The following is a 23221-nucleotide window of genomic DNA, read 5'->3' as shown; positions in this document are numbered from 1 at the left end:
AGAGCTTTGAGGATGCTGCTCATGGTTGTTGCTTCTCCCCCATCTGCTGTCTGCTCCCAGCACCACCTGCTTTGCAGTGCTGGTCACACTGCCCCAGCTTCTGTGGGGGGAGAGGAGCTCAGCTTCCTTGTGCCCCAGGAGAGGGACTGTGCCCACACCATGAGAAAACAAAAGGAGAGAATTATCACTTGATTTTTTTTCTTAGAGACTTAGAGCAGGAATTTATGGATTTAGGATCCTTAGCCTCTGCAGCTTCCACTGACTGAAATTCTGCTGCTATAGCTGGAATGATGATGACATTTCCCTCTGAACAAGCTTAATTTCTGATCTTTCCATTTCATTGACTGTCCCTGTGCTGGTTAGCCAAAGTAACTCAGTTTGTTAGTAAACAGGCTCAACAGTTGGGAAAACACTTGTAATGCACAATTATCCTGCTAAATTCCAAATACATTGGTGCTTTTCTGTTCCGGGGGGTTTCAGGTTGGCTTGAGCATTTGAAAGAAAACAAACTTCACAAAAGGTTCATATCTATGTTCCATGCTTGGACTAACACAGAAAATATGCAGAGCCATTTAGGCTGTTTGATGTGGCAAATGTTGGAGTTTTTAAACTTATCTAATAACCAGAAGCAGATGAGTCTAGTTTAGTAATTCTCCTTTCTACTGTCTTAGTCTTAACTTTGGTAACTGTAAGTGCTGGATCAGAAGGATCTCTCTGCTGTGACAGTGGGGCTAAAATCACACTGTATTTCACATTCTTGTTTTGTAAAATAACATTCAGAATAAGGGCTGGGTTTTAATTTATGAAATCAGCCAGCAAGTAATATACAATTATCTTCACTTATTTACATCTCTTTTTAGGCATTTTTTAGCTTTGCCTACAGGACACTGGATTATGACATCTTTAAGGCTGTCACTGATGCTTGTCTTGTTTTTGATGGAAGAGTTGTGATTGATACCAAATTCCACACCAATGATGCCAGCATCAGGGCTGCAGGTCCTCTGACAAAGTTCTCCAGGAGATACTATAGAGATGAATTAACACACAGCAACTTCAACTCCAAGGAGATTGGCTTTGAGCTTGCTGTTTCCATGCTGAGTCTCTTTGATTCAACCCCTCAGCCCAGTTCTGAGCCACCAGAAGGCTCAGACAGACTCATCCCCGTATACAGCAGGTGTAAAGTTCAAGGTATGTCCAGCTGGATTTCTGTCACACTTCCATCCCCTGTCAGGTATTTTTGCTCTTCTATAGTGCAGGCAGGTCTATCTCACCTCAGGTGCCATCTCATTTAGAAATGATGGTTTTTCAAAACATTTCAAAACCATCTAAACCAGTGCAGTACAGCACTCAAGGTTCCTTATGTACTGGGAAAAGATAATGGCAGAAGGAGGACAAACAAATACATTATTTTTTTCATTGTTAATGACATAATAAATCTCCTATTTTCATTTATGGCAGGTGGTATTCTTCCTGGGGGTTATAACTACTTGCACATTTCCAAGCCTGGAATCTCCGTGCCCTTGGATGTAGAACTTGACCCGTGTGATCGTGTAAGTTAAATAATGGAACTTTTCTTGTTTTGTGCTCCTTGTTTGTTTGGAAAAATGTTCCTGTTTAGGGTAGCTGGTTCTGGAGGCACAGTACACACCAGGTACAGCTGGAGAGAAAACCAGGAGCAATCACAGAGCTAACTCAACCTCTTGGGTGTTCCTTTCCACACTTCCTGATATTTGACTTTCTCCAAAGATGCCTGGTTTCCATGCAGAGGACACAAGAGAGTATTAGCAGCATTTCATGCCTTCTTTGCTCCCTGCAGTATGGTGCTGCAAGTGCATACAGATGATAGCAGTCTGGCAGGGAAGTTCAGCTGATTTCTAGAAGAGCAGGAAGTATTGTGGAAGAGATGCTCTGTGCTGCTAGAAAATAGCAAGTCCTGCAGCTGTGAGAGTTGTCTTGGAACAGGGCCCAGGGAAGCACTCCCCATGCTGGGCTACATTCTCTTACTGGAGAACTTGAGGCAAGAAAAGGACTAGATTAATATCTTTTAAACCCAGAGAGGACTTTCCACCTAGGCAAGATCCTCTTTCACATAGATTCTACCTTTTTCCTTGGGAATTTCTGTATCAAGCCCATTTTTGCAGTTGATTTAAAGAGCAGCTTTTAAAAAGCTACTTCAGTGCTTATTCTAAAACGTGAACAGCAGTGAAACAAATGGGCTTTTTAAAAAGAAAAGGTTTAGGGAGAGGAATCAAAGCATGGCTCACCTTGCTTTTCAGATCCAGGATGAGCCATCCAGAGCAGCATGTAGTGGAGAGCAGAAAGGACTATCAGAGAGAGGAATTGGTTTTGTTACTCCAAATTGCTAGAATATGATTAGACTTATTTTGCTGCCACTCTGATTACCTGCTGATTGCCTGGAAAGGGATGATATTTTTTAAAGCCACTTCAGAAACTTTGTGTAAAAATCCTAAAAGAATTTTCTAAGAAAGAAGTAAGAGAAGCTAGTGAAAGGTACTAGCTTAGGTGTGGAAATACTAAAGGTTTCTGTAGCCTAGCAACAGGTTGTAGAAATGTATAAAACTGTGACAGGAATACAGCTGGAAAAAATAATTTCAAGCTATCTGATCATCCCACTGCAATGTGAGATTTGAAGGAAATTTTTATATTTTTGTCTAAGTGGTTGATTTAAGTGGCTGAAGCTAAATGCTACAGTTTGAGTGTGAATGTCCAATATTGATGATCTTTTATTGACAGTAAATGTGATATGTCATGTGTGTGCTCTGTGTCATAAAGGAGCTGAACAGAGTTCAGCTGAATTACCCAAACAGAGCTGTCCAGTGTTGTTTGGGATGCCCCAGGTCATCCCTCCTGACTCCAGCTGCTGCTCCAGGAGGTCACAGGTCCCTGTGGATCCGATGTCACGCTGCCAGCACAGCCAGAGGGCCTGGGTTCCCCTGGTGTCTGCAGTGACAGTGGGATGGGCAGTAACCAAACCACATGGAAAATCTGTGTCCAAGCTACAGCAACATGCCCAATGAACTGCTGTGCCAGGAGTGGTCTCTCAGTTTTAACAGGAGGGTTGTGGATATTAAGCAGTGAGAGCTACAGGCTGGGAAGCGAAGCTGACCCTGTACGTGTGCCAGGTCAGGTGTTCTTCTGTCTCCACAGCTTTCCTGGTGTTTTCTGTTCCAGGGGACGGAGATTGTAACTGGGGACGCCAGTCATGGGAATTACTTCAGGATACACTTCAGCAGATACAATATGGTGGACAGCATCACCTGCTTTTCCAAGGAACCCTTCCCTGTGTCCAACTACATCTGCTTGTACGGGCAGCACGAGCGCCTCCTCAATGACCTGTACTACCGCTGGAGGGCCGGGCAGCTCACAGACCTCTACAGGTGAGAGGAGCTCACTGTTGGGCACAAAATCTACCTTCTGGCAGAATGTAAGGTTTGTCTTATTGTGCTTTGTCTTTTGGCTGTTTTCCCTTGGAACAGAAGGTAGAAAAATAGGTTTAAAAATATTTTCCGTTATTTAGCAGAATTGTCGGTAAAAGTGTAAGTCCCGAAGACCTTCCTGGAAAGAGCTGTGCATCTGAGATTTACTTAGAGGAGGAGCAATGGTTTACTTGGTTATCTTTCATCTGAATGAGCATTTTGGTGTCTTTATCACTTTTGTTTAGAATATTCAGTAGGTTAATCATTAAGCTGAACTTGAACAATCCTTTATTACTGAAGACTCACGTTCAAAAGTTGCTTTTAAAAGTATTTTTGTTGCTTTGAATCAAATTTTTAAGTTAGAGGTTTGTAGGGAGATTTTAAATAACTTGTGGTGATAGTCACACTCAGCAACTTGCCTATTTTTATCTGGTGAGAGAAGACTGGAAGGCCTGGTTAGTTCTAGCCATGTGCCATCTCCTCTGAGAGAATGTTTCATTGCTTTTGATTTTCATTTGAAGAAATCCCTCACGAATGATGCTTTGGAACAGAAACTCACAGATGGAGTAGTGAAGTACTGCCTTACATCAGCTGGGTAGAGACAGAAAGCCAGGCTCAGGAACAAATGATCAGTTTTTATTGTGATACAAAGTGGTGCCTGAAACATTTCCAGGTTTGATTTTGTTCTATTTACAAGTGATTAGAAGAAAGGCACGAATGGTATCAAAATTTTCAGATTAAATGTTGTTATTTAGATAACAGTTTGTAAAAGTTTGCTGTGAAGAGTGTACCGTGGTCCAGAAGATGCTTGTGACTATTGCTGCCATAGGGCTTGATTATGATTTGTAGCAAATGTTGGGGTTGTTTTACAAGAGAGGAACGGGGCACAGCAGATTTGAAATTCACCTGAAATTCACTGTCAGTGAGTGTTAACGAGGAAATGAAGGAGGGTGGCACAAGTGCATGAGAGATGGGCTGAGCAGTTGATTTCCTCTCCCTGTCATGGCTCATGCTGATGGTACATTTGGAGCACTAGAAGAACTCCTTAGGCTGTGCAAGGGTACCATCAGTCCTTTGGGGGCATCACAGTGTGCACACACACATTGAGAGCTCACCTTTTCTGTGAACCACACTGAGGTGTGGTCAGGGGCATTTGTCAGATGCACCAGCAGGTTTCACACCAGTAGTAACATCTGGAAGAATAAATCATCCTGCTTTGGGATTCCAGCCTGCAGCACAGGTAGCAGTATTTTCCTGACCTTGACCAAAGGATCACTGGCGTGCTGCACAGAGGGATACCACGTATCAGGGCCTCATCACATCCCTTCAGCTTTCCTTAATTAGTGATGATGAACTAATTTTGGACTTGTCTTTTACAGCCATTAGACTGTGATGTTGTTTGGGACCTTTTGCCTCATTATTTTATCTCACCTCTCATTAGCCTGTGGCAGAATTCCTGAATTATAGTTGCCAGGTTTTCTTATCTGGTTTTTTTTTTTTTATTGCCTCCAGTTGTTTTCAGTCTTCTTTCTACCTTATCTTTAGATAGATTTGTTCCTTCTCTTCTTGCTCTTTGGTCATATGAATGAAATCCCATATGTTGCTCTGCAGCAGTGAACATATGCTGCTCTTTAATCCTTGCTTGTGTGGTTCTTGTGGCACTTTAACACACACACACACACAGAGAGACACTCCCACTCATCCCAGCTTGGTGTTCCTGTTACACATGTCCACCCTGTGAGGAGGGAGCATTCTCCAGCAGGTGTAACAGGTAAACTCCCTGGCATCCCCACAGAGCAGTCCTGGCACACAGCAAGCTGGCAAAGAAATTTGATGCTTTCAGAAGGAGATGGAGCAACAGAGGAAGGCTGGCAGTATAATGTACTCTCATAATATATCACATCTGCAACCTGTCTACCTCCCCACAGTGTCACATAAAATGTGCATACATGTGCGTGCAGTGTGCAATAGACACTGTTAAAACCAAGCCATGAGAAGACTGTTTGTTAGAAAACCATTACACTAAAAAATGGTTTAGCATCTCTTGTGAGTTGTCATGAGACTTTTATGTAGAGAAAAAGTGGTGCCTGGTTGGCTTTTGGTACAGAATAGGAAAATGCATTCACTGATTTCTATGTGTGTGATAAAACAACTGTTTTTGGCCTTGTTCATGTGGTCTGTAAGGATCCCACATGAACACAAACCTGATGTTAGGACTGAGCTCCTGGCTTTGGATTTCAAAACCTTCCTTTTAAACTAGTACCTGTTACACTTGCATCCACGTCTACTGGCAAGATGTGAAATCCCCTTAGTGAAACGAAAATATAGACTGTGAAAATGTGGTGTGCTAGTTCAGCTTGTAAACTTGATGGTTGGAAACATCTGTTCCCCTCCTCTCTTCTTTATGCCTCTCTTTTGGGAAGAGCCTTCCTACAAGGCAAGAAAATGCAGTGTTTTAATCTTTTGGTCTGCATTTAGATTTCCCAGCATGGCATCTAGTTCCAGGAATGGACACAGTGGAACAGCTGTCACCTGGGAGCTAATTTATTTCTGTGTAGCATGCAAATTATCTTTTAAATAATTAGAGACTGCACCTAGCAGTGAATTTCCTCACTGATTTGCGTTCAGTGTAAGAGCTGAAAGTTAACCCCATGGTACTGGATTTCCTGGCCAGAATGTGCCAATGCCATTCTCAAATTAGCTTTAACAACAGGCCCCGGAGATCCAGCAAACTTGACAAAGTCATCCCTTCTGCTTGTGTGCCTAGAACCATAGCTAATGGGAATAATGAGGGAAACAACATTTCCTTTTGTCTGGAGAAAAGTTCCATTGATTTGGGTAGGAGTTCATCAGGATTTAAAAGCTGCAGGACTTGACCCACAACCAAAGGAAGGATTGGTCACTGCCTGGACTCTTGGAGGAGGTGAGGCACACATTGTCCTCCCTTCTAGTTGCCTCGTGCCATGCAGTGGGTGCTCTCCTTGCACTTTTGCCTGCAGCCAGTGCATTTCTCAGCAGAGGGGCCTGACAGTGCAGTTCTTCTATGCCAGGGCAGGAAAAAATGTAGGAGCCAAAGACACGTCACCTGTGAGCTGAATGGCATTACTCAGTAGATTTGGAATCCACTTCAGGAAGGAGTTTTCTGCAATTTTTATTCATTTCCCACCAGGCTGCATCTCAAAAAGTCAACTAGAATTTGAGTCCCCAAGAACAAGGCTCTTTTTTTGCAGGGAGTCTTCTCCTGAAGAAAAAAGAAAGCAAATTCTGGTGGTGTGCCCTGAAGGGATAGCATGCTGTACACCATGCTCCTGGCCTCCCTCACTTGCTGAAAGGCCTTCAGATTATTTCCATTATTGCCCTAGCAGCAGATAAAAGAGAGGGGTGGAGAGAGAGGTCTGAAGCTTTTCTTATTTTCTTTTTAAGTTTATAGATTTACTGGTCATCAGTCCTCCACACTATTTCACAGAGGAGGAATGCGACCAGCATTCCTTTTGTGTCCTTCTGAGCTGAAGGCAGCTGCAAGGCAGTTGCCAAGTTATGGAGCATGTCCACAGAGCAGTGGAATCTCCCTCTGCTGCATCTTAAGTACAAAATAGATAATTAGAGGATCTCCTGATACTTAGCAACCAAATGGATGCTCACTGGCATCATGCCTTTAATATGAGATAGAAGTGCTTCATGTAAGGTTCATTTGGCATTAATGAAAGTCAAATCTAACATAAATGCATAAAAATCTCACCCACTAGTTTCTAAAATACTTAAGGAGCTTGTTTTGCAAATGAGGTGTGAGTGGCTTTTACTTGGGATTTTGTAATTGTGTATTAATGAACTCGTTGGCAGCCATGACCTGCAGAAAATGCTGGTTGTTTCTCATTCAGTGAGACTGTTAAGCAGAAACACCACACTGGACTGTTTATTGACTCAACACTAATAAAGCTCACAATATAACAAATGCATTAAGGAAAAGAAGAACATTTAATGTTTTCAGCATTATTGTTGAAAGGTAGAGAGAATTTGATTACTTACAGGCTGGATAATCAGTGATTATTTAAACATGAAATGCATGTTACATGGAAAAGCTGGTTTTAACCCAAGCTTTCTGAAATGAAGAGTGGTTGTTTGTTAAGAGGAACACCAGAATGCCCTGCTGCTGTCTGGAATCTGCTGGATCCCACACCATTAGCACACTGGGATTACATTTGAGGGACTCCGCTGTAGGCTTTTGTTCATCAGGCAGACTCTGAGATGTTTTTTTCTGCAGGATTAAAAAAGACCAGAAAGGACCTCTGGAACAGGTAGTGAGTGTGACTGAGAGGGACTAGTGCTGCTCTGTACCTTCTGCAGCCTAATTAGAGGGAAATGTGTATGCTTTTCCTGAAGAGAGAGAGAGAGAGACAGGGTAAGGAAAGAGGAACACGTTGAAGGGATATCAAAGCACCAAGGGCTTTTTCGCTCCCGGAATTAACCGCTAACCCCACAGTGCACTGCTACAGCTGCACTTACTGAGCAAATCGATACAAATGGCTGGAGATTTCCAGATATTAAGTAGCTTTAAAGGAGCAGCTAACTTGCCAATGAAGAGCCATGTTACTAAGAAACCCCACATTCAAATTAGTAAGTTAAAGCTTGTCAGCTGAACCCTGCCACATTAATTTGCAGCCAAACCTTGCTGATTCATACAAGTAATTATGCAAACCATTATGAATGATTGAATCCATAAACAATTGCAGAAAAGCAATCATACTCCTGCACACAGCCTGTTTGATGGTTTTGTGCCTCAGGTTTAATTTCCTTTAAATCATTTTCCATAATACATTATGTGTGAAATAACACTACGTGAAAAAAATGCAGTAAGCCTGATTTCAGGGTGAGCCACAAAGTGCTCATAGAGAGAGCACAGACAGCAGCTTTAAAAAACACTGAGGTTAGAAAGTTCAGAGAGCAGTTCAGTGAGAGTTGGTACACCACAACTGCTGTGATCTACTAAGGTGTCTAAACTTTACCAAATGCCAGTGCTGAAATAACAGAGAGTCTCTCCTGAGGCCACTTAGGAGAACAGGAAAGGGCTGCATTATCTCAATACCAGGATCTGCTTTCTGAAGGTGCCTCTGGGTACAGTGCTGTAACATTTCCAGGATATTAAAACTGCAGCAGAGCTGATTTATCAGTCATGATGGATCACCAGCATACTCGGAGGGAGGATGCTGGTGAGTGGTGCAGTTTCACAGTGTCACCCCCTGACGTCAGCAGGTCCCTGCAGCAGCCCCGGGGAGGCTGGGTCTGGGCCAGCAGGAGCAGTGTTCCCCTCAACGAGGTCTGGAGCCAGTGGCCATTTTTCCAGAACAAGAATTGCAAGAGCAGTTGTCCTTTGCTCTGGTTTGCCATTGCAGTAATGTTTAAAAGGGAGCTGTAAACCACGAGTTTTAAACCCGTCATCTTCCAAAGACAAGACACTGCAGGTTCTGTGAGAAGAGGTAAAAAAGCACAGGCTTCCTCTCCAGGGTTTGCTTCTCAAAAGGGACAAAAGAAATGTCAGCCTGTGAATTGGTGAGCACTGTTGTTACTTTGTGAACCTGCTCGGTGGATTCGCTCACAGATTTGTTGTCCATAAGGCTGTTGGTTTCACTAATTACCAGGTGAGAGCAGTAACAGAGTCCTGGATCACTGAATTTACCAGGAGATATTCGAACACCTGGACAAGCAGGTGTTCAGGGAGCAGAACTGCAGAGCAAGGCAGTAAAGGCCCTTCTTGCTACAAACAGGCTGTTGGTTTGCATTTGCTGTTCAGCAGTTGTAGGTGAATGTTAAGACATTGCAGGTCAGGGAATATATTATGTCCTTTGTGCTGAAGAACAATGCTCTCAGGTGGTGCTCTAGGGGATTTTACACAAATTGGTCTTGCTTTTTACCTATGTAAACAAGCTGTCTTTTGAAATTATTGGTCATATGAATGCAGGAAATGCTCAGTGGAGCATATAAATATATTGTCTTTAAATTAACACACTCTGATTCCTGGTCCAGCTATCCAAGGTATATCAGGAAACATTTTGTATCTTTTGCTGGTATTACCATATCTTTGTAATTAAGAGTCTTAAAGACATGCATACCTTGTTCTCAAAACAACACATTTTGAATTTTCCTGGCAAGATGGGATGTTCCATCTTTTGTGCTTGTGTTGGAGAAAAGACTTTTGTTCATCTGCAAGCTGTGGTTGGGAAGTATTGTCAGGATGGCCTGAAAATGGAAATTGCATTGCATCCCATCCCTCCACAACACTTTACTCTTCCCACTCCTGAGAAGTGGAAGTCCCTGCTCTGTCTAGGCACTCCTGGCGTAATTGTGTTCCACTTGAGCCCATGTCAGCTGAACAGCTTCAATCTCCTCTGTGCTTGTTCTCCTGGGGTGATTCCTGGGATGTGTGAGCAGCAGCCTTTCCCTGCCTGACTAGGCTCCCAGCTTTGGCTATCATGTGCCAAAGGCACCACTGAGAAACTCACTGAGAGGCACCACCAGAGCCATCCACATGGGCTGGAGAATGACTTTGTATGTCCTGAAGTCTGAGGATTTGAGAAGGGATAGAGTATCTTCCAGATGAACAGCCTGGAGAATTTTGCATTCCAAGCATTATATTTCTTTTAAGAAAAAAAATTCAACCTAGGAAGGTGAATGTCTATCTCAAAAGTTCCCTGCCTTGTACAAAGCTTGGGAAGATACAGAGAGGAAAGGAGACTCTATCCTTACAGATTACCAGGAGATTAAGTTGATCAGTGACTCTGCTTGTATTGTGTACTAAAAGCCATAGTGCTGCTCTGTGTGTGCTCACAGTGCTGGTGCTGAGGGCACAGATATCACCAAAGGGGCACTGGGCTTAATGGCACCAAGGGCAGGGGACTGGTGACTCATGGATGGCTTTGGGAAGAAACAAATGGGATTTCAAGAGATCTGTATTCAGGATTGCTTAGAGACATTGAGAGCTGCAGATTCAACCCACATCATAGGCTGTCAGAGTTTCTGAACTTCCCTTGAGTGTGTGTATTAGTGGAAAAATGGGTAGGAGGGATGCAAGGAGTCTAATTTGGGTGTGTTGTTTCCCTCCATGCAAGTCGTGAGTAGCAAGCATAAAAAGAGATATGGACACAACATCCTCCAAACCTGTAGTCACTGACACTCCAGTCTGAAGAGGGATTTCTCAAAGGCACCGTCACAAGATGCCACCTGCCCTTTGAGCAGTGGAAAATCCCCTCCTCACCCCAGCCTCCTTGCAGCAAGAAGGCACCAGAGCATAGGCACAGCTCAGGGGTCAGGATTGATCCCTGGAACTAGACCCTGGGCCAGAGCATGGGGCATTTGGCATGGACAAGCTCCCCTGCAGGTAGGGGATGTAGCACAGAGCTTAAATCACTCATCTCTTTTTTTAATCTTTATAACTTCCTTTTTGTTTCATCCTTGCATATTTTCATTCAGTTTTAAAGATTTTCTGGCTTCACACCTTGCTGCCAGTGCTATATCCCATTGCCACCAGACCTGACCCAGTTGGCAGGTCCGTGTTGGGTCTTTGCTTGGTCCAGGACATAGAACAGTCTTCCACAGGGGGAAGGCTTCTTCTCCAAATGTGGTGTGTTCCTGCAAATGAAATGGAGAGTGATTCTAAGCAGCTCTCAGATGGACAGCCATGTGTACACTCCGTTTTTGCTTGCTAGCACTGCCCAGCTCTGTCCATTTTATTTATGTCTCTTGCAAAGAGAAGGATTCTGTGCCACAAAATATTTCCTTCCTCCTTGCCTCTCATCTAATGTAGGCTGCACCTCACAAATGAGGCAGAACAGACTTGAAATGTTGTTTGTCAATGAAAGGTGAGACCAGCTCCTTAGCAACACAGAGGATGTTGTTCATTGTCTTCTGCAGGAGCCCATTCCATCCCACCCCGTCACAAACGCCTTCCCGCAATCGCTGTCATAGCCAGAAAGGCTTCCAGCAGGGATCCCCGCTAGGAAGTGACCAAGTTTGCACACCCCTTATGTTCCTGGCAGACACTGTCATCTTGTACACATTTAGCCTGATCACTCTGGCAGGTTATGAAAGACTAAATGGTGCAAACACATGTGGCAGATGCCGTTCTTGTGATAGCGGAGGAGCCGCTGAGCCCCTGTTGGGAGTGTGCCAGCTCCGTCTCGTACACTGAAGAGCTTTATACTTTGAAGCCTTCCACGGCTTGCCCTGAGGGACTGCTGCTGAAGTGGTAATAAAATTCAGAATGAGCCTCAGAAAGTCAACTTGTTGGTTTCAAACGGGGTTTTTCATTATTAAGCTTCCCTTTAGCAGCCATATGTAGAGCTGCTCTGTCAAAAACACCGTGTACCCCCCCTGAGAAAGGTGATTGGAACTGAAAAGATAAATAGATGGAAGCACAGAGCCGGCAAAGAAAGTGAATTGTTTGTGTGAGCTGAATCTCCAACTGGCCCTTAGTGTTCTTGAAGTGAAGGGAAGTGAAGGAAGTCTGGGAGTAAACGTTGGTTACTAGGAGCTCCTTCTGGCAGTCTATCTACAAAATATGGACAAGGCATTCTCTGCTCCCCAAAACCAGGCAGTTTATTTGCGTTAAATCTTGCATTTAAGATTCCAAACTGGGTGGCACATTTCAGGTTTTGAGCTCCAAATCTGTGGATATTGACCAGAACAGTAAAGTTGTGATTATAGATCGAGCTGGTGACAATAGCAGGAATATGTAGCGCCCCTGAAACATTTATAAAGAGCATTAAGTGCAACACCTCAGTGAGGCAGGTGAGCCCCTTAACTGAGGTAAGGCAGTTGGGAAGGTTGCACCTCAGTTGAGAGGGGAAATCATCTGCTCAGGATTATAGTCTTAAGATGCCAGCTTGAAGACAAAACATTTGGCCAGCAGAACATGGCTTTTACCACAGCATATCAGTAAAAATAGTCTTTAATTACCTTAATGTATTCTTGTGTAACACCTTTCTTTCTCTCTTTGCTATTTATTATCAATAGTGAGTTAAAGGTTTGTGTTGGGTGGGGTTTTTCATCTGAAATTGAAGAGGTTTTAAATGTTAGGGGATATTGTTATTTTCTCCAGCTCTCTGCACACTTTTGGGGTGTGCAGTTACTGAAAAAAGGATCCTTAAAGCTGAGCTCATCCTAACCTGCATATCTAAATGAACAAGCAAGCATCAGTCCCAGTAACTCCTGGGCTAGGCAGCACTTGCTATAGCAAGGATATGATGCTTGGAATGGTGTCCATAAATATTTATACTGTGAAAAGGTCTATGGGAGAGAGAGAGCCCTGCTGTGCTGCAGACCAAGCAGATTCCAAGAGGCAGCCCCAGCCAGCCTGGCACTCAGAGGGGAATAAGGGTGCTGGGGCAGAGAGGGACCAAGCACGTGGACATCCAGCCAAGCTGTGCCAGGTGCACAGAGCATTTTAATGGGTGTGAGGGAGAGCTGAGGTGTCTTTGGAGCCAGGAGGGGGAAATCCTGCCCTTGGACATGGAGGAAGTAAAATCTGCAGAGAGGAAACTGCTCATTAGTTCTCTGTGGACAGGTATCTCAGGATTATTAAATCAGTGTGGCGTGTTTAAGCTGCCTTATGCAGGTGCTCACTTAAAGGCCACACAGCTGAACCAGGTGAGAAGGTTCCTGTGCTCCAGAGGGCAGTGCCAGGGGCTGCTGCCATTCCCAAGGCATGAGTGGTGGTGGCGGCAACCACACAAATTCCCCCCTCTCCCAATTTCCTGGGTGAGCCTGCTGACATCTGCTCAGTGATTATGAAGATGAGCACGGGGCACCTCCTGACCACTGTGAGCATTAACAAGAATTACACTCCCAGCATCTCACCCGCGCTGTAAAATTTATCTTTCATTATAGAGAGAAGTAAATCACAGCTTTGTAATCTGGCTGCCCCCAGTTATATTTATAGCCATGAGGTTCTACAGGGAGCAGTGCCCTCTCCATCCTTTTCCTCCTTTTTCATGGAAGAATGCTGCTGTGAATGCTGTCACTGGAAAGAAAAAGTTACAAGAGCTTCCTCCTAGAATCGGTTCAATTTAGCTTCATCACACTAGTGCAAAGAACATATTGCAGCGCTGTGGTGGCCTGTTTTTCTGGCTTTTATTAATCCAGAAACCTTAATGATGAACAACATTTGTGTCATTGTCTACACAAATTTAATTTGTTTATGCAGTAGTTCAGTTAATCCTGCAATCTGCTTTTCTCAAATGAGGACAGATAATGGAGACACCGTTCTTTACAGGTCTTCAGGCTTTTAAATTCTGATAAAATCAGGATTCTTCACTGGGTCTTGCCACAGCTCTGAATTAAGCCACTTTAAATGTAATTACTGAAGCTGGCTGTACATCAGGAACATCCATTAAAAGAATTGATTGACCATGCTGTTACAAGGAGGCATTTTATGAACAAACGATCACGATGGGTCCAGAACTGTAATTTATAAAGGCAAAAAAGCAGGTAAATACTTTATTAGTGGTTAATGAGAGGTTCACAAGATAACTAAATTTCTTCTTTTTTACCCAGCTACTTCAGGGAACCTTGGTCCTTGGCCATCTATCACGATCGGTTTATCGATCTGCAGAAGGAACTGCACCAAATCCTGATGTCAGAAGAGGTAAGAAAAATGACTGGCGACTGCATTTTATTATTTAGGTAATTTGTTGGTGTTGGTCACTTTGATTTCTGCTCCCATCTGTATCCTGAAGCTTTATGTTTCTGTTTACCTCTCTCTTCGGGGAAGCCAGAGCAGACTGTGTACCTCACAGGGGGGATCAACATGTACAGCACAGTGTTCAGTTTTCTGCTTTGGGTGTGTTCTCAAATCTGCCAGTAGAACTCGAACTTGTTTTGTTGTCCATGACTGAATTTTTGCATTATAGCTGCAATTTTGTACAAGTGGAATCTGGAGCCTGGCTTATCCACGTATCCCCCTTGGGTTTAGGAGTGTTCCCTAATAGGAATATGCTACGGGCCATCCTACCCCTCTCTCAGCTGAGCCTTGGGTAGGTTTTTCAACACCTACCCACAGGGAATGGCTTTTGTAGTCCAAAGGGTGAAAGCAACTGGCTTTTTCAGTGATAAGTGGATTTCCTGAATAAGGATGGAATTAAAATGTTTGCTAATGCTGTTTTACAGCTTTGGCCCTAGCACCATAACAGAGGCATAAAGCCTCAGCAGCCAGGAACTGCCTGCCCAAAATCCAAAGTCACTGTGCTCCATGGGGAGAACTAACAACAACAGCAGGTGTCAGGCAGCCCCTAGAGCTGCCTTCCCCACCTCCTGAGGAACTTCTGGCTGATCCCAAACAGATTTTGTGGTCTGATTTTGGTGCTTCCAGCCCACTACCCGGGACCAGTTCACCCTGTCTCTGCCCACACTGCTCTACCTTTGTTAAACCCCATGTGGTTCCAGATGGTGGCACTGGCTTTTAAACATGTGCTCACTGAGTTTTTAACTGTGCAGAAAACGAATGGAATTGAGTGTAAATGGAGGCAGGGTGGCAGGAGGAAGTGGAGCCCATGGCCCACCCATCTCCAGAGCCCAATGCTGCTGTATCCCAGCTGCAGCCACATGTGCTCAGCCCTGCCTTGTCCCCAAAGGGCTCAGAGCTATTTGCCTCCTCTTGTTCTGACCCAGAAAGGGCCTTGGTGCAGTTTAATTTGGGTTCTCTTGGAAGACCTTTATAAAAGAGTGCAAAATTAAGTTCTGTGCAGAATGAGGGGCCTGATGTGAAGTGTTTTTCTTGCCATCATTCAAACTTGTTTGTCATGCTGTAAGTGTGAACAACTTGAGGGAGGGGAATTTGTGCCCTACAAATGAAGGACACACTTGCCTTACCCTGTCTTTGTGGCAGCAGTCCTGACACAGAGAGTCTCCTTGCATGGCCTGGAAGCAGCTCTGAGTCAGGATTCCTGTGGACATAGGTGATGGTATCTCCATCTGAATGAAAATTTGGCATTTTGGACTTTTATTTTTTTTCACAGTGATTTTAACTATATTTACTAAATGTCACAGTTTATGTTTTCATTGGGTGTTCATTCTGGGCACATTCCCAGATCCAGAGCCGGTACCGTGTACTCTTGGAGTATCTCTTAAATGCCTCAGGACTGGTTGTATTTCTGTATGATGTAAGAGACCTACTGTCTTTGCCTCCTGATGCTCATATTCTAGCTCATTTCAGCATGCAGAAAAATTACTAATGAAGTGTAAAAACGAGGGAAAGAGATGTTTAAGAGCTGTGGGCATAAATGCATAGAAGTCAGATATTTCTGGTTAGTTTCCAGAGAAAGTGGAAAGTGAAAAAAGAGAAAGTGTCCTGCAATGGGGATAAAATTTACGGAAATATTTGCTAATGGAAGCACTAACTGCACAGACACAGAAAAGCCAGTTCTGTTCTGGGGACGGGCTGTGCATTTAGCCTGTGTTGAAATTGTCACCCGAGGCTGCCCTGGCAGCGCGGGGCTCTGGCAGGGCCGCTGGCACGGGCCATGTTTACCCCTCGGGGATCGCAGCCATGTGTTTGTGGCGGCGTGCGCAGCCCCGGCGATGCAAACATGCAGATGGCAGGGCTGGGGGCTGCACCTCCATCAGCTGCTGGATGCTGCCTGCCGCACGCCCTGGGCACACGTGCCGTGCCAGAGCTACCGGAGCAGCACTTGTGGTCCGTCAGGAATAATGGCCTGGTGCTCTGGCTGCAGCTGGGCCGTGCTGAGGCTCGGTTAAAAGCCACAGTAAATATAGGGCTTGGAGGGGGGGGGTGAAGGGGGAAGTGTGGAATTCCTCTGGCGAAACCCCTCTGACAGGGGTTCCACACGGGTTTGTTCCACACAACCCTTGCACCTGTGGCTGCGTATTTGTGAGGGAGAGGCGAACAAACAGTCGAGCACCACCGGTCCCAGGGTGTACTCAGTGTGAGCCCCACTCCGTACCCCACTGCTGCCTGTATCCTAGCCCCGACATGTTTTGGGACCCCGCTGCCACGCTCCGTGTCTCCGGAGTGTGCCCCGAATCCCGTTTGTCCGTCTGTCTGACAGCTCTGTCCTGCAGGTGCCCGGGCAGCAGCCTAGGCTGAAACCCGGCCGGCCATCACTTCGGGAACCCGTCCTGCGCTACCTGCGCCACCACCGCGCCCAGCTGCCCGTGTACGCCCCGACCGATGCCTACAGACTGCTCCCGCCCGCAGGTAGGAGAGAGGCAACGGAGTCTCGGTGCGCAGTCCCCGCGGTGGGCAGGGGGGTCTCGGTGCGCAGCCTTGGCAGTGATGGGGGTCTCAGTGCGCAGGGGGGAATCTCAGCACGCAGCCCCGGCAGTGATGGGGGGTCTCGGTGCGCAGCCCCGTCGGTGAAGGGAGCTGTCGGTTCGCAGCCCCGGCGGGGAGGCGGCGGCGGCGCGTGCCCGCGGGGCCGCAGCTGTATGCTAATGCACCGCGGGCCGCCCGCCCCGCCCCGCCGCGCCGCACGCCTGTCCCACCCGGGCGGGCGGGGGCGGCCCCTCGAACCCCCCCCCCCCCTCCCTCCCTGCCTGCCCCGCCGCCTGTCCCGGCCCGCCGGGGGGGTGTCCGGGGGAGCGGCGGCCCCCGCGCCCCCCCGCCCGCCGCCCTTTGTGCCGAGGGTCGCGCAGCTTTATGCTAATGACGCGCACAAAGGCGCGCGCGGGGGGGCCCCGCTCGCTCGCGTGCCGCCCGCGTGCCCCGCGCCCCCCACAAAGGGCCCGGCGGGGGGCGGGGGGAGGGCGCTGCCCGCACGCGCCCCCGGCCTGGCGGCGGCTCCGCTCCCTCCCCCCCCCCCCCATCCCCCGGTCCCGCCACCTGCGGGGCGGCCCCGCGACCCCCCGCGCGCAGCCCCGCGCCGCCGCGGACAAAGGGCTGCGGGAGCGGGGCCGCGGCCCGGGGCTCTCCCCGCCACGGCTGCACCTGCCGCATCCTCGGGGGCTTCGGGCGTCTTTGCTTAGGCACCGAGCGCAGGGAGCGGGGACCCTCAGCCCGTTCCCCGTCGCGCCTCGTACCCGACGCGCTGCGGTTCGGGCTGAAACCGAGCGCCGCCGTCGCCGTCCCTGCGTGTACCGGGAACCGGGCCTGACCCGTTAGGGTCAGAGTAACAGGTTCGGTTACCAGCGGGCCGGGGCTGTGGCTCCGCCTGCCCCGACCCCGCAGCAGCGCGGAGTTGTTCCGTTCGCAGGGTTGCCGGCTCGGCCGGGCCCTGGTGACCCGTTCGTTATTCCTCCCGCTCGGACAGAGCCGTCGCTGGCCACCTGCTGCCGCCGCTGGGCAGCACCCCCGGCGGGCAGCCCCGCTCCCCTCTGTGCCGCCGCCACAAGCGCCACTTTCGCCTCCTGCTGCGCCGAACTCCCCTCTCCCCGCGCCCCGGTGCCGGCCGCCCCCGCAAACAGTCGGCCCGCCGGGAACGGACGGTGCTCCGTGCCGAGCTCGCCGGCGGCGCGGCCCGGGCTGGCGGGCGGCCCGAGAGCACCACCCGGTGCCGGCCCCGCCGCCGGCGCGGGGGGCGGCACACAAAGGCCGCGCGTGCCGGGCGGGCGGGGGCGGGGCCGGGCGTGTGCCGGTCCGGGCTCAGGTGCGGCCGCGCCGCCGCCGCCGCCGCTGATTGGCCCGTCCCGCCGCCGCCGGCCCGAACAATGGCCCCGGCCCGCTTAAAGGCGGCGGCGGCCGCGCCGCGGGCAGAGCTAGCAGCCTCCATCGTGGCCGCCGCCGGCCCGGAGCCGGCGCGAAGATGCCCCGGGGCTTCCTGGTGAAGCGCAGCCGGCGGCCCACCCCCGTGTCCTACCGGGCGCGCTGCTGCCGCGAAGCCGCCGCCGGCCCGCCGCTCCCCGCCGGCGCCGCCCAGCCGCCCGCCTGCCCCGCCGCTCCGCCGCCCCTGCCGCGGGACTCGCCGCCGCCGGTGCCGTTCGGGACGCCCGATGCCGCCGTGCAGGCGCTGTACAGCCCCACGCGGCCCGTCAGCAGGGACAAGTACCTGGAGCGCGGCTTCAGCCTGGGCTCGCCCGTCTCAGCCGAGTCCTTCCCCGCGCCGGCCGTGCCCGGCACCATGGACCCGATCCTCTTCGCCCCGGCTGACCTCAAGCTCTGGACCGCTGCCGGCCACGCCGAGCCGCCCGCCGCCCACCCCGGCCCCGGCGGAGTCCCCGCGCCGCCCGCCCCGGCCGCGCCGCCTGCCTCGGGCCGCCCGCTGCCCGCCAAGCGCCCGCCGGGTGCCTCCGAACCCGGGCGGCAGAAGGCTCCGTCGGGCAAGAAGACGAAGGCGATCCGCAAGCTGACCTTCGAGGACGAAGTGACCACCTCGCCCGTGCTGGGGCTGCGCATCAAGGAGGGCCCGGTGGAGGTGCCGGCCAAGGCGCGGGGCGGCTGCGCCCGTCCGCTGGGCGAGTTCATCTGCCAGCTCTGCAAGGAGGAGTACGGGGACCCCTTCGCGCTGGCGCAGCACCGCTGCTCCCGCATCGTCCGGGTGGAGTACCGCTGCCCCGAGTGCGACAAGGTCTTCTCCTGCCCCGCCAACCTCGCCTCCCACCGCCGCTGGCACAAACCGCGTCCGCCCGCCACCAAGAGCGGCCCCGAGGCGGGCCGGGCACCGGCCGCGGGCCCGGGCACGGCCCCGGCGGAGGAGACACCGAAGGAGGCGAGCGGTGGCAGCGGCAGCGAGCGGGACACACCGAGCCCCGGCGGAGCCTCGGAGGCGGGCTCCGAGGAGGGGCTCTTCGAGTGTCCCCGCTGCGCCAAGCGGTTCCGCCGGCAAGCCTACCTGCGCAAGCACCTGTTGGGGCACGCTGCACCGGCATCCACGGCAGCCCCGGTACCCGCAGCGGCCCCGGAGCCCAGCGCCGAGGAGCTGCCTGCCGCCGAGTGCCGCCTCTGCCCCGTCTGCGGGGAGACCTTCCCCAGCAAGAGCAGCCAGGAGCGGCACCTGCGCCTCCTGCACGCCGCCCAGGTCTTCCCCTGCAAGTACTGCCCGGCCACCTTCTACAGCTCTCCCGGCCTCACCCGGCACATCAACAAGTGCCACCCCTCGGAGAACCGGCAGGTCATCTTGCTCCAGGTGCCGCTGCGCCCTGCCTGCTGAGCCGCCCGTGCCTTCCCCGCCGCCCCGCGCTGCTCCCCCGGGGCCGCCACACGATTAGCTTTAATACGGCTTGTGACCTGCTGGAATCTGGCTTTACACTTACCTTCCCGGGGTCTCTCTCTTCTTTTTTTCTTTTTTTCTTTTTTGTTATTTTAATTTTTTTAAAATTTTGTTCCTTTGCTCTGTTTTTTATCGATGTGAACAGATCAAACTGCTTGAGAGAAACAAGCGTTTCCTTTAGTGTAGCCACAAATGCCTTGACTCTGCTGTTGATGGTCTCCAGAAAATGCTGTAGAAACTGCCTTAACTGTGACATGCCAACTTTCTGTTTCTGTTCGTTTGCCCTTTCTAAGGTAGCTCATGAGTTGTCTATCTGTATATGTTGGTTTGAGTAATTATGTTATTTATTCGTTATTTATTTATATTAATTATGAAGATTGATATTATTTGATTGCAGATATTCTAATGCGCTTTTTTGTCTCCCCACCTGCCATTTCACTGTGCGTTTTAGAAGATCTTTTTTTCTTAAGGGATCTGCTAAAAAGGTTTTAACTTTTATACCTAGAATAACACATGATCTTAACCATTTTATCCCGTGCAACCAACAGCTCTTACTTTTAGATGCAATCTCTTTTTCTACACACATTATTTTCTTAACTGTTAGCTATTTATAGAGTGCTTCGATAGAACTGTTTCAACTGTATAATTATTTACTATTCGAATAAAATATTTTCAAATTCAAGCATGCCCCCACCCCTCCTGCTTCTCCCTGCCGGGCTGGCCCTGGGGGCTCGGGGAGGATGGGGTGGAGGGGGCTGGCACCCAGCTCTGCACTGCAGCTGGCAGGGTGCCTCCATAGGCACCAGCCTGCTCTGCGCCGTTTGATGAGATTAATTAAAAAGGAATTAAAGGGAGGAGAAGAGCAGGGTGCAGCGTGGCTGCTCTGGGCGAAGGCTGCCCTCTGAGCAAAGGGGTCCCCTGGCCGTGGGCTGGAGCCCCAGCCCTGCCCCTGCTCTCTGGCCGCCTTTGGGCACAGCCTGCCCTGTGCTCTGCTGCTGGGGAGAGCTGCCAGGTGCCTTCCCTGGAAGGTGTTGCAGGGAAAGCTCGAGGAGAGGCAGCACCTGTAAGTGGAGAACTTGTAGAAATCCCTGCGTGTGCTCAGCGCTGAGGCGTGGAGCTCGGCAGGACAGCATCACCCTGCTTTGGCCATGAGCTGTGGAGCTGGTGCAAGGAAGGCCAGGCATTTCTCTGCTTCTTAGCAGGGCTGGAGCCAGCTCCTGCCTGGTCCTTTGTGCCCTGCAGCAGCAGCATTTGATAATTGTATGTATAGATAAATACATATCTATGCGGATAGATCTATCTTCAGAGCTTGTGTTTGTATGTGGGAATCTTGACGGGTTTGGTCAGAATTGTTGTAAAATCTGTGTAAGTGGGGAAGGTGCATGCTGGGTTTGTGAAACCCCTCTCACAGACAGGTGTTGTTTGCACCTATAGGATCTCCCACTTTGCCAGTAGGAGCAGGTACAGAACCAACTTCACGGCATGCAGGTCTGCTTGGCCTGCCCCAGGAGCAGATTCCTGCTCCCAAACTGGTGTGTGTGAAGGGCCAGGGGGCTGTGAGGGCTTGGTGTGGGCATAGAGGCTGCTCTGTCTTGGAGTAGCAATACTTTGGGGCTTTGGTTCCCTGGAAGACATTACCAGCCTGTTCCTGCCATCTTCTCTCCCCTAAAGACTCCTAACCCTGATTCACTGTGGGAAAGACGGGTGGTGGAGCTTCCTGGAGGAAAATTTCCAGGAACTGGCTGAGTATTTTATGATAAAGCAAAGCTTGTAGAGAAAGATTTGTTTGGGGTTTTCTTGTTTTTTGGGTTTGTTTTTTTGTTTTGTTTTGTTTTGTTTTGTTTTGTTTTTTGGGGTTTTTTTGTTCAGTCAGGCTGAACAGTACCAGTGTATGGGTATGCTTCTGTTGTCTTGATTCCTAGGAAACTGACTTGGTAGTACCAAGGCTGACTTCAGACCTAGGCAATGCTGTGGTTTTAGCTGTAAATCAATACACTGGAAAAGAGCACAGCCAGAGAGATGCAGGCAGCAAAGCCTGCCTGGCAAGAGGTGCAGCTTTGCCTTTCCTGGCTTCCCTGGCCTTGGAAAGCCCCAGATCCTGGGCTGGTGCAGACGGTGTTGCAGCTGTCCATGGAGCGGGCTCTCTGCTCCCCGAGGGGACTTTGCCAGCACACATGGCTGTCCTCTCAGGCCACTGGACACCATTTCCAGACCATGCCCAGCACATCCTCCAGAGAAGCCTAAAGGCTCCATCCACACTGTCACAGCAGTGTCCCTGCTGAAATCCGTGCTCAAAGCCTGTGGCAGCAGCAGGCCACAAAACGACAGCCTCATACCGTTGTCTATTTCCCGATAGTCAGATAAATCCATGTCTCTCCTGATAAGAATCAGTTTAAATTTCTGAGGGCCAGAATTCCCCAGGTTTTTTGAACTGTTTGGGTAACCTATGGCTCTGATGTGTTGCATCTCCTGCTGAGCAGGAAGGGTGGTTAGTGGAGACTCCTGTGTTGGGGAGGAGTGAGGAGAGGTGACAGCAGAGTATGCTGGAAATTGCTCTGTTCACAAACATCCTGTAAAAGGGACGTAATTTGCTTTTGACATCTGCAGCAAACTGGACAGAGCTGCTGTGCCTTTGTGTCTGCAGCCTGTATCCCCTCATCTGCACTGCTGTGTCCTAGTGAGGCTGAGCCCTGACTGTCTGAGGGGTTTCTGAAGAGGTTCCTTGTGGGGGTGAGCCCTGATGGCCTGAGGAGTTTCTGGAGAGGTTCCTTGTGATGAGGATGAGCCCCAGCCCGAGAGGTTTTGCAGGGAGCCACCAGCACTATGTTTTGCATCTCATGCCACCGGGCAGTGAAGGGCATTGCACTGCCATGACAGGTTACAAGGCCTCCCACTCACACCAGTATCCTTTGGACAGTATTTTGGGGATGGATCTGTCTTTGCCCCTCGCCAGTTCCTGCCTTGCACTGTCCCACTGCCCAGGCCCCCAGCACTGGGCCTCTGTCTCCTGCTGTGTGTCTGTGAAGGTCCAAGGCCACTGTGGCTTGGTGGCTGTCCCAGGGGCTGAGCAGTGTGTCTGAACCCAGAGTGCTCTCAGTACAGACCCTGGGAATGCAGGTGTTACCTGGTGGGTGCCATGTCCCGGCCACCTGGCAGCACGGCCAGTCAGCGCTGCGCAAACAAAGCCTCCTGCCGTCAGCTAACAAATCAATTGCTGATGGCTCTCAGTGCATCCAGCAGGAACAGGTTTGGGCACCATGGAAAACACTGATCCTGCCCCAAATATGACGCAGTGGAGGCAGCTGGTGCAGAGGTTGCTCATGCTCTGTGCATTCAGGCAGAGGGGTTTGCCTGCTGTGCTGGAGCCTTCCTCCTCTCTGAGCATGCTGAGAGCCAAATGTGTGGTCTGGGACCGAGTGCTGTGAGCACAGGGAAAGGAGCTGGGAGATTGGATAGAGGAACCTGCAGGGTCCTGAGAAATACAGCATGGACACCATCCCTGCCCCATGGGCTCAGAGCTGCTGGGGAGCTGGGGCAAGCTGCTCTTGCCCTGCTCTTGCTCCTGCCCACAGGGGAAGACTCTCTGGAGGATGCTTGTCCCCAGGGAAGGTTTTTACAAGTTTTGGTACCCAC

At 49.9% G+C, this 23221-nt stretch overlaps 2 protein-coding genes across 2 annotated transcripts in view; both read left to right on the top strand.

The window, feature by feature from the left end:
* CFAP61 (cilia and flagella associated protein 61) overlaps window positions 1-23221 on the top strand; it is a 99906-nt gene that overhangs the window by 67376 nt on the left and 9309 nt on the right. The window contains exons 23-27 of the mRNA XM_066546109.1: window positions 861-1188; window positions 1459-1550; window positions 3193-3398; window positions 13983-14073; window positions 16506-16641. Of these exons, the coding sequence (XP_066402206.1) occupies window positions 861-1188; window positions 1459-1550; window positions 3193-3398; window positions 13983-14073; window positions 16506-16641 (853 nt within the window). The remainder of the gene's footprint in view (window positions 1-860; window positions 1189-1458; window positions 1551-3192; window positions 3399-13982; window positions 14074-16505; window positions 16642-23221) is intronic.
* INSM1 (INSM transcriptional repressor 1) lies at window positions 18090-20270 on the top strand. Its single transcript, XM_066547749.1, is given in 2 exon segments — window positions 18090-18132; window positions 18135-20270. Coding segments are annotated over 2 exon segments (1437 nt in total). The 3' UTR covers window positions 19529-20270.

This window comes from Molothrus aeneus, chromosome 3 (genome assembly GCF_037042795.1).
Source record: "Molothrus aeneus isolate 106 chromosome 3, BPBGC_Maene_1.0, whole genome shotgun sequence".
NCBI classification, from domain to species: domain Eukaryota; kingdom Metazoa; phylum Chordata; class Aves; order Passeriformes; family Icteridae; genus Molothrus; species Molothrus aeneus.
This window is presented reverse-complemented; position numbering and strand designations above follow the sequence as displayed.